Raw genomic sequence first — 11,891 nt, 5'->3', positions numbered from 1 at the left:
GAGTGTGTGCGGAAGAATGGGCCAAAATCCACCTGAGCAATGCAGGCGACTAGTGTCTCCATACAGGATGTGAGGACTGTGTGCGGAAGAATGGGCCAAAATCCACCTGAGCAATGCAGGTGACTAGTATCTCCATACAGGATGTGAGGAGTGTGTGTGGAAGAATGGGCCAAAATCCACCTGAGCAATGCAGGCGACTAGTGTCTCCATACAGGATGTGAGGAGTGTGTGTGGAAGAATGGGCCAAAATCCACCTGAGCAATGCAGGCGACTAGTGTCTCCATACAGGATGTGAGGAGTGTGTGCGGAAGAATGGCCAAAATCCACCTGAGCAATGCAGGCGACTAGTGTCTCCATACAGGATGTGAGGAGTGTGTGCGGAAGAATGGGCCAAAATCCACCTTAGCAATGCAGGTGACTAGTGTCTCCATACAGGATGTGAGGAGTGTGTGCAGAAGAATGGGCCAAAATCCACCTGAGCAATGCAGGCGACTAGTGTCTCCATACAGGATGTGAGGAGTGTGTGTGGAAGAATGGGCCAAAATCCACCTGAGCAATGCAGGTGACTAGTGTCTCCATACAGGATGTGAGGAGTGTGTGCGGAAGAATGGGCCAAAATACACCTGAGCAATGCAGGCGACTAGTGTCTCCATACAGGATGTGAGGAGTGTGCGGAAGAATGGGAGAAAATCCACCTGAGCAATGCAGGTGACCAGTGTCTCCATACAGGATGTGAGGAGTGTGTGCGGAAGAATGGCCAAAATCCACCTGAGCAATGCAGGCGACTAGTGTCTCCATACAGGATGTGAGGAGTGTGTGCGGAAGAATGGACCAAAATCCACCTGAGCAATGCAGGTGACTAGTGTCTCCATACAGGATGTGAGGAGTGTGTGCGGAAGAATGGCCAAAATCCACCTGAGCAATGCAGGCGACTAGTGTCTCCATACAGGATGTGAGGAGTGTGTGCGGAAGAATGGACCAAAATCCACCTGAGCAATGCAGGTGACTAGTGTCTCCATACAGGATGTGAGGAGTGTGTGCAGAAGAATGAGCCAAAATCCACCTGAGCAATGCAGGCGACTAGTGTCTCCATACAGGATGTGAGGAGTGTGTGCGGAAGAATGGGCCAAAATCCACCTGAGCAATGCAGGTGACTAGTGTCTCCATACAGGATGTGAGGAGTGTGTGCAGAAGAATGGGCCAAAATCCACCTGAGCAATGCAGGTGACCAGTGTCTCCATACAGGATGTGAATAGTGTGTGCGGAAGAATGGCCAAAATCCACCTGAGCAATGCAGGTGACTAGTGTCTCCATACAGGATGTGAGGAGTGTGTGCGGAAGAATGGGCCAAAATCCACCTGAGCAATGCAGACGACTAGTGTCTCCATACAGGATGTGAGGAGTGTGTGTGGAAGAATGGGCCAAAATCCACCTGAGCAATGCAGGCGACTAGTGTCTCCATACAGGATGTGAGGAGTGTGTGTGGAAGAATGGGCCAAAATCCACCTGAGCAATGCAGGCGACTAGTGTCTCCATACAGGATGTGAGGAGTGTGTGCGGAAGAATGGGCCAAAATCCACCTGAGCAATGCAGACGACTAGTGTCTCCATACAGGATGTGAGGAGTGTGTGTGCGGAAGAATGGGCCAAAATACACCTGAGCAATGCAGGCGACTAGTGTCTCCATACAGGATGTGAGGAGTGTGCGGAAGAATGGGAGAAAATCCACCTGAGCAATGCAGGTGACTAGTGTCTCCATACAGGATGTGAGGAGTGTGTGCGGAAGAATGGGCCAAAATCCACCTGAGCAATGCAGGTGACTAGTGTCTCCATACAGGATGTGAGGAGTGTGTGTGCGGAAGAATGGGCCAAAATCCACCTGAGCAATGCAGGCGACTAGTGTTTCCATACAGGATGTGAGGAGTGTGTGCGGAAGAATGGACCAAAATCCACCTGAGCAATGCAGGTGACTAGTGTCTCCATACAGGATGTGAGGAGTGTGTGCGGAAGAATGGAGCAAAATCCACTTGAGCAATGCAGGTGACCAGTGTCTCCATACAGGATGTGAGGAGTGTGTGCGGAAGAATGAGCCAAAATCCACCTGAGCAATGCAGGTGACTAGTGTCTCCATACAGGATGTGAGGAGTGTGTGCGGAAGAATGGCCAAAATCCACCTGAGCAATGCAGGTGACTAGTGTCTCCATACAGGATGTGAGGAGTGTGTGCGGAAGAATGGCCAAAATCCACCTGAGCAATGCAGGCGACTAGTGTCTCCATACAGGATGTGAGGAGTGTGTGCGGAAGAATGGGCCAAAATCCACCTGAGCAATGCAGGCGACTAGTGTCTCCATACAGGATGTGAGGAGTGTGTGCGGAAGAATGGGCCAAACTCCACCTGAGCAATGCAGGCGACTAGTGTCTCCATACAGGATGTGAGGAGTGTGTGCGGAAGAATGGGCCAAAATCCACCTGAGCAATGCAGGTGACTAGTGTCTCCATACAGGATGTGAGGAGTGTGTGCGGAAGAATGGCCAAAATCCACCTGAGCAATGCAGGTGACTAGTGTCTCCATACAGGATGTGAGGAGTGTGTGCGGAAGAATGGCCAAAATCCACCTGAGCAATGCAGGTGACTAGTGTCTCCATACAGGATGTGAGGAGTGTGTGCGGAAGAATGGACCAAAATCCACCTGAGCAATGCAGGCGACTAGTGTCTCCATACAGGATGTGAGGAGTGTGTGCGGAAGAATGGTAGAAAATCCACCTGAGCAATGCAGGCGACTAGTGTCTCCATACAGGATGTGAGGAGTGTGTGCGGAAGAATGGGCCAAAATCCACCTGAGCAATGCAGGTGACTAGTGTCTCCATACAGGATGTGAGGCGTGTGTGCGGAAGAATGGGCCAAAATCCACCTGAGCAATGCAGGTGACTAGTGTCTCCATACAGGATGTGAGGCGTGTGTGCGGAAGAATGGCCAAAATCCACCTGAGCAATGCAGGTGACTAGTGTCTCCATACAGGATGTGAGGAGTGTGTGCGGAAGAATGGGCCAAAATCCACCTGAGCAATGCAGGTGACCAGTGTCTCCATACAGGATGTGAGGAGTGTGTGCAGAAGAATGGGCCAAAATCCACCTGAGCAATGCAGGTGACTAGTGTCTCCATACAGGATGTGAGGAGTGTGTGCAGAAGAATGGGCCAAAATCCACCTGAGCAATGCAGGTGACTAGTGTCTCCATACAGGATGTGAGGAGTGTGTGTGGAAGAATGGGCCAAAATCCACCTGAGCAATGCAGGCGACTAGTGTCTCCATACAGGATGTGAGGAGTGTGTGTGGAAGAATGGGCCAAAATCCACCTGAGCAATGCAGGCGACTAGTGTCTCCATACAGGATGTGAGGAGTGTGTGCGGAAGAATGGGCCAAAATCCACCCGAGCAATGCAGGTGACTAGTGTCTCCATACAGGATGTGAGGAGTGTGTGCGGAAGAATGGGCCAAAATCCACCTGAGCAATGCAGGTGACTAGTGTCTCCATACAGAATGTGAGGAGTGTGTGCGGAAGAATGGGCCAAAATCCACCTGAGCAATGCAGGCGACTAGTGTCTCCATACAGGATGTGAGGAGTGTGTGCGGAAGAATGGGCCAAAATCCACCTGAGCAATGCAGGCGACTAGTGTCTCCATACAGGATGTGAGGAGTGTGTGCGGAAGAATGGGCCAAAATCCACCTGAGCAATGCAGGCGACTAGTGTCTCCATACAGAATGTGAGGAGTGTGTGTGGAAGAATGGGCCAAAATCCACCTGAGCAATGCAGGCGACTAGTGTCTCCATACAGGATGTGAGGAGTGTGTGCGGAAGAATGGACCAAAATCCACCTGAGCAATGCAGGCGACTAGTGTCTCCATACAGGATGTGAGGAGTGTGTGCGGAAGAATGGGCCAAAATCCACCCGAGCAATGCAGGTGACTAGTGTCTCCATACAGGATGTGAGGAGTGTGTGTGGAAGAATGGGCCAAAATCCACCTGAGCAATGCAGGCGACTAGTGTCTCCATACAGGATGTGAGGAGTGTGTGCGGAAGAATGGGCCAAAATCCACCTGAGCAATGCAGGTGACTAGTGTCTCCATACAGAATGTGAGGAGTGTGTGCGGAAGAATGGGCCAAAATCCACCTGAGCAATGCAGGTGACTAGTGTCTCCATACAGAATGTGAGGAGTGTGTGCGGAAGAATGGGCCAAAATCCACCTGAGCAATGCAGGCGACTAGTGTCTCCATACAGGATGTGAGGAGTGTGTGCGGAAGAATGGGCCAAAATCCACCTGAGCAATGCAGGTGACTAGTGTCTCCATACAGGATGTGAGGAGCGTGTGCGGAAGAATGGGCCAAAATCCACCTGAGCAATGCAGGCGACTAGTGTCTCCATACAGGATGTGAGGAGTGTGTGCGGAGGAATGGGCCAAAATCCACCTGAGCAATGCAGGTGACTAGTGTCTCCATACAGGATGTGTCTGGAGCTTTATCACAAAGGAGAATGTACCAAGTATTACATACATGTCAGTAGCGTGTTCAGTACTTTTCCCTCTGATGTCTCTCATTATTACACATCATTGATGGATGTCTCTGGTGATTTCTTTCCTGAGTGGATTGGATGGGTTGTTACTGACATCTGGTGAGAAATTCATGTCAGTATCAGCTCACAGTATATATGCAGGATATATATATATATTCTGTTGCAGGTATGATTTCACTTAGCCTGAGTGTGAACTCATTTTTTCTGAATGGGAGGCGGAGCTTATGAAGAGCACATTGGAGGGGGAGGGGCTGCAGTAAGTGCTGCTGGGAAATGTAGTTTTAGCAGATAATGATAGGACGCCGGCTGCTCCAAGGGGTAAATAGAGATGGGAAGCGACAGACACCAGCTGCACACTGTATTAATAGGAATCATGCATTTACTCGTGAAAATAGTTGTGTTTGTGGGAATATCCCTTTAAGACGGGGTTGTAGGTCTTCCGTAGTCTCTCAGGCACACTCCACGCCGGCGTCCTCGCTGTGGCTGCAGTTATGCGCTTCCCAGTTTGACTTTCTACAGTCCAGGAGACTGGCTTCATTTCCGGAGCAGTCAACGTCGTCCAATAGGATCTTTCCAGTTCCTGAATGAAAAAAAGCATGGGTCATGTCCCCAGTCATATGAGCCCTTCCCAAATCTAATCTGGGGAGCCCGGGCTGCTGCAGGAGGTCAGCTTGTAGTACAGCAGCATCTCACCAGCATACTTCTCAACCAACCCGAATCCAGCAGGACTATCCCCGGAGGTCAGGGGTATGACCCAACTTCCCAACCAACCCGAATCCAGCAGGACTATCGAGGAGGTCAGAGGTATGACCCAACTTCCCAACCAACCCGAATCTAGCAGGACTATCCCAGGAGGTCAGGGGTATGACCCAACTTCCCAACAAACCCAAATCCAGCAAGGCTGTCCCAGGAGGTCATGGGTAAGACCCAGCTTCCCAACAAACCCGAATCCAGCAGGACTGTCCCAGGAGTTCAGGGGTATGACCCAACCTCCCAACCAATCCGAATCCAGCAAGGCTGTCCCAGGAGGTCAGGGGTATGACCCAACTTCTCAACAAACCGGAATCCAGCAGTACTTTCCCGTGAGGTCATGAGTATGACCCAACTTCCCAACCAACACGAATCCAGCAAGGATGTCCCAGGAGGTCATGGGTAAGGCCCAGCTTCCCAACAAACCCGAATCAAGCAGGACTTTCCCAGGAGGTTAGGGGTATGACCCAACTTCCCAACCAATCTAAATCCAGCAGGACTGTTCCAGGAAGTCAGGGGTATGACCCAACTTCCCAACAAACCCAAATCCAGCAAGGCTGTCCCAGGAGGTCATGGGTAAGACCCAGCTTCCCAACAAACCCGAATCCAGAAGGACTGTCCCAGGAGGTCAGGGGTATGACCCAACCTCCCAACCAATCCGAATCCAGCAAGGCTGTCCAGGAGGTCAGGGGTATGACCCAACTTCCCAACCAACCCGAATCTAGCAGGACTATCCCCGGAGGTCAGGGGTATGACTCAACTTCCGAACAAACCCGAATCTAGCTGGACTGTCCCAGGAGGTTAGGGGTACGACCCAACTTCCCAACCAATCTAAATCCAGCAGGACTGTTCCAGGAAGTCAGGGGTATGACCCAACTACCCAACTAACCGGAATCCAGCAAGGCTCTCACAGGAGGTCAGGGGTATGACCCAACTTCCCAACTAATCCGAATCCAGCAGGACTGTCCCAGGAGGTCAGGGGTATGACGCAACTTCCCAACAAACCCAAATCCAGCAAGGCTGTCCCAGGAGGTCATGGGTAAGACCCAGCTTCCCAACAAACCCAAATCCAGCAGGACTTTCCCAGGAGGTCAGGGGTAAGACCCAACTACCCAACTAACCAGAATCCAGCAACGCTGTCACAGGAGGTCAGGGGTATGATCCAACCTCCCAACCAATCCGAATCCAGCAAGGCTGTCACAGGAGGTCAGGGGTATGACCCAACTTCTCAACAAACCGGAATCCAGCAGTACTTTCCCGTGAGGTCATGAGTATGACCCAACTTCCCAACCAACCCGAATCTAGCAGGACTATCCTCGGAGGTCAGGGGTATGACCCAACTGCCGAACCAACCCGAATCTAGCTGGACTGTCCCAGGAGGTTAGGGGTATGACCCAACTTCCCAACCAATCTAAATACAGCAGGACTGTTCCAGGAAGTCAAGGGTATGACCCAACTACCCAACTAACCGGAATCCAGCAAGGCTCTCACAGGAGGTCAGGGGTATGACCCAACTTCCCAACCAATCCGAATCCAGCAAGGCTGTTCCAGGAGGTCAGGGGTATGACCCAACTTCTCAACAAACCGGAATCCAGCAGGACTTTCCCGTGAGGTCATGAGTATGACCTAACTTCCCAACCAACCCGAATCCAGCAGGACTGTCCCAGGAGGTCAGTGGTATGACCCAACTTTCCAACAAACCCAAATCCAGCAAGGCTGTCCCAGGAGGTCATGGGTAAGACCCAGCTTCCCAACTAGCCCAAATCTAGCAGGACTGTCCTAGGATGTAAGTATGACGCCCTGGCCGGACCAGGTAGTCACAGATAGGGCCCCGCATTACACCAGTCCCCTAACAAGGTGACAGCAGCCAAACATTTAAACCCTAATCACCCCCCTCAGTGCTTGATGGACACACCAGCGGGCGGAGCTAGGCGGTTGGACACGGCCACCGAGGAGTTCGGATGGCCTGAGGTGGGAAAAGACAGTTGTTGATTTGGCAAGTTCAGTGGAGGAGGTCAGGCCTGTGTGACAGGCCTGTAGCAGACTGACAGGTGCCAGGGTAGAAGCCCGGGCGCCTTTGGCTAGGAGGCAGACGGAGGCCTCTGCCTGCAGGAGCCGGGAAGACAGCTCGGTGGAACCGTGGTGGACCGGGACAGGGTAGTGACCCGCCGGTACCGACCCGGGGAACCGACTCGGAAACTGGAGCACAAAGGGGGGTACTCAGACCCTGAAGCTAGGTCCAGAAGCTACTGGGGGCTAGCTAATTAACTGATTGCGGCCAGGACTATAGGTTCTGTCCCACCCAAAGTCCCGACTGATGACAACAGCCCAATGAGGGGGATAGAAAGCCACCACAACGGCAGTGAGATCCCACGGGTCAGTGTCTGCGGGCAAAGGGTTCCTTAGGCGACCACAAGCCGGGGAGCGGACTCCTGTAGTTACAAGCGCAGGTAGTCCACCATCACACAAACAGGTGCAGGAGAAAGGCAGAGACCACCAACCGGGTGGGGGACCAGACTGCAGCCGGCTCTGGTTTACCAGAGACTCGTGTGTGTTTACTAATAGTGAGTACATCAGTGCCCTCCAGCCGCCCATCTCCCTGCACCGCCCAACTACCCCCCCAACGGGTCCCGGGGCCACCATCCCACGGAGGAGTTAACAACTTTCTGCGCAACATCTCCCCCGGAAGCCCCGTAACTGCAGCGGTGGTGTCAACCTTCACCACATCCCATGGGTGGCGTCATGAACTTAAACACGGCTCCGGCCGTACACCTACATCCCCAAACCGCCAACCCCTTTTAAATCGGAGTGACCGTGGGACCCCCAGGTTCGGAGACCCTCGAACCACCCACTGAAGGTCCGGACCCGAGCAGCTCGGCTACCGCCGAGCACGGGGCGGCACATAAGGGGTATGACCCAACTTCCCAAACAACCCGAATCCAGCAAGGTTGTCCCAGGAGGTCATGGGTAAGACCCTGCTTCCCAACAAACCCGAATCAAGCAGGACTTTCCCATGAGGTCAGGGATATGACCCAACTTCCCAACCAACCAAAAACAAGCAGGACTATCCCAGGATGTCAGGGGTATTACCCAACTTCCCAAGCAACTGGAATCTAGCAAGACTGTCCCAGGAGGTAAGGGGTATGACCCAAATTCATTATTATTTTGTTCTGTGGGGACGTCATACTGTGTGTGGGGGAATGTACTGTGGGGACATCATACTGTGTGTGGGGGGAATGTACTGTGGGGAAAACATTGTGTGTGGGAGAATGTACTGTGGGGACATCATACTGTGTGTGGGGGAATGTACTGTGGGGACATCATACTGTGTGTGGGGAAAGTATTGTGGGGACATCATACTGTGTGTGGGGGAATGTACGGTGGGGACATCATACTGTGTGTGGGGGAATGTTCTGTGGGGACATCATACTGTGTGTAGGGGAAATGTACTGTGGGGACATCATACTGTGTGTGGGGTAAATGTACTGTGGGGTCACCATACTGTGTGTGGAGGAAATGTACTGTGAGGACATCATACTGTGTGGGGGAATGTGCTGTGGGGACATCATACTGTGTGTGGGGGGAATGTACTGTGCAGACATCATTCTGTGTGTGGGGGGAATGTACTGTGAGGACATCATAATGTGTGTGTGGGGGAATGTACTGTGGGGACATCATACTGTGTGTGGGGGGAATGTACTGTGGGGACATCATACTGTGTGTGGGGGGAATATACTGTGGGGACATCATACTGTGTGTGGCGAAATGTACAGTGAGGTCATCATACTGTGTGTGTGGGGGAATGTACTGTGAGGACATCATAATGTGTGTGTGGGGGAATGTACTGTAGGGACATCATACTGTGTGTGGGGGGAATGTACTGTGAGGACATCATACTGTGAATGGGGGGAATGTACTGTAAGGAAATCATACTGTGTGTGGGGGGAATGTACTGTAAGGAAATCATACTGTGTGTAAGGGAATGTACTGTGGGGACATCATACTGTGTGTGGGGGGAATGTACTGTGAGGTCATCATACTGTGTGGGGGGGAAATGTACTGTGAGGACATCATAATGTGTGTGTGTGTGGAATGTACTGTGGGGACATCTTTCTGTGTGTGGGGGGAATGTACTGTGAGGACATCATACTGTGTGTGGGGGGAATGTAATGTGGGGGCATCATACTGTGAATGGGGGGAATGTACTGTGAGGACATCATAGTGTGTGTGGGGGGAATGTACCGTGGGGACATCATACTGTGTGTGGGGGGAATGTACTGTGAGGACATCATACTGTGTGTGGGGGGAATGTACTGTGAGGACATCATACTGTGTGTGAGGGGAATGTACTGTGAGGACATCATACTGTGTATGGGGGAATGTACTGTGTGTGGGGGGAATGTACTGTGCAGACATCATACTGTGTGAGGGGAATGTACTGTGAGGACATCATACTGTGTGTGAGGGGAATGTACTGTGAGGACATCATAATGTGTGTGAGGGGAATGTACTGTGAGGACATCATACTGTGTATGGGGGAATGTACTGTGTGTGGGGGGAATGTACTGTGAGGACATCATACTGTGTTTGAGGGGAATGTACTGTGAGAACATCATACTGTGTGTGAGGGGAATGTACTGTGAGGACATCATACTGTGTGTGGGGGAAATGTACTGTGCAGACATCATACTGTGTGTGTGGGGGAAATGTACTGTGAGGACATCATAATGTGTGTGTGGGGGAATGTACTATGGGGACATCATACTGTGTGTGGGGGGAATATACTGTGAGGTCATCATACTACGTGGGGGGAAATGTACTGTTAGGACATCATAATGTTTGTGTGGGGGAATGTACTGTGGGGACATCATACTGTGTGTGGGGGGAATGTACTGTGAGGACATCATACTGTGTGTGGGGGGAATGTACTGTGAGGACATCATACTGTGTGTGGGGGGAATGTAATGTGGGGGCATCATTCTGTGTGTGGGGGGAATGTACTGTGAGGACATCATACTGTGTGCGGGGGAATGTACTGTGGGGACATCATACTGTGTGTGGGGGAATGTACTGTGAAGACATCATACTGTGTGTGGGGGAATGTACTGTGAGGACATCATACTGTCTGTGGGGGGAATGTACTTAGAAGACCTCATACTGTGTGGGGGGGGAATGTACTGTGAGGACATTATACTGTGTGTGGGGGGAATGTACTGTGAGGACATTATACTTTGTGTGGGGTAATGTACTGTGAGGACATCATACTGTGTGTGAGGGGAATGTACTGTGAGGACATCATACTGTGTATGGGGGAATGTACTGTGAGGACATCATACTGTACATAGGGGGGATGTACTGTCAGGACATCATACTGTGTGTGGGGGAATGTACTGTGGGGACATTATACTGTGTGTGGGGGTATGTAATGTGGGGGCATCATTCTGTGTGTGGGGGGAATGTACTGTGAGGACATCATACTGTGTGTGGGGGAATGTACTGTGAGGACATCATACTGTGTGTGGGGGAATGTACTGTGAAGACATCATACTGTGTGTGGGGGAATGTACTGTGAAGACCTCATACTGTGTGTGGGGGGAATGTACTGTGAGGACATTATACTGTGTGTGGGGGGAATGTACTGTGAGGACATTATACTTTGAGTGGGGTAATGTACTGTGAGAACATCATACTGTGTGTGGGGGGAATGTACTGTGGGGACATCATACTGTGTGTTAGGGGAATGTACTGTGAGGACATCATACTGTGTGTGAGGGGAATGTACTGTGGGGACATCATAGTGTGTGTGTGGGGAATGTACTGTGGGGACATCATACTATGTGGGGGGGAATGTACTGTGAGGACATCATACTGTGTGTTAGGGGAATGTACTGTGAGGACATCATACTGTGTGTGAGGGGAATGTACTGTGGGGACATCATACTGTGTATGGGGGAATGTACTGTGTGTGGGGGGAATGTACTGTGCAGACATCATACTGTGTGTGTGGGGGAAATGTACTGTGAGGACATCATAATGTGTGTGTGGGGGAATGTACTATGGGGACATCATACTGTGTGTGGGGGGAATATACTGTGAGGTCATCATACTACGTGGGGGGAAATGTACTGTTAGGACATCATAATGTTTGTGTGGGGGAATGTACTGTGGGGGCATCATTCTGTGTGTGGGGGGAATGTACTGTGAGGACATCATACTGTGTGTGGGGGAATGTACTGTGGGGACATCATACTGTGTGTGGGGGGAATGTACTGTGAGGACATCATACTGTGTGTGGGGGAATGTACTGTGGGGACATCATACTGTGTGTGGGGGGAATGTACTGTGAGGACATCATACTGTGTGTGGGGGAATGTACTGTGGGGACATCATACTGTGTGTGTGGGGAATGTACTGTGAGGACATCATACTGTGTGTGGGGGAATGTACTGTGGGGACATCATACTGTGTGTGGGGGGAATGTACTGTGAGGACATCATACTGTGTGTGGGGGAATGTACTGTGGGGACATCATACTGTGTGTGGGGGGAATGTACTGTGAGGACATCATACTGTGT

General features: G+C 51.3%; 1 protein-coding gene across 2 annotated transcripts in view; it reads right to left on the bottom strand.

Annotated features, from left to right (window-relative positions):
- Positions 1-4,943: 4,943 nt before the first annotated feature.
- The window catches only part of MARCO (macrophage receptor with collagenous structure), a 189,820-nt gene continuing 182,872 nt past the window's right edge, over positions 4,944-11,891 (bottom strand). For both annotated transcript variants that reach the window (XM_075318730.1, XM_075318731.1), the window contains one exon: positions 4,944-5,146. In XM_075318730.1, the coding sequence (XP_075174845.1) occupies positions 5,016-5,146 (131 nt within the window). In that variant the 3' untranslated portion in view covers positions 4,944-5,015. The remainder of the gene's footprint in view (positions 5,147-11,891) is intronic.

The sequence above is a fragment of the Anomaloglossus baeobatrachus genome, chromosome 7, assembly GCF_048569485.1.
Source record: "Anomaloglossus baeobatrachus isolate aAnoBae1 chromosome 7, aAnoBae1.hap1, whole genome shotgun sequence".
Lineage (NCBI taxonomy): Eukaryota > Metazoa > Chordata > Amphibia > Anura > Aromobatidae > Anomaloglossus > Anomaloglossus baeobatrachus.
The sequence above is the reverse complement of the archived record's forward strand: the minus strand, read 5'-3'. Positions and strand labels throughout refer to the sequence as shown.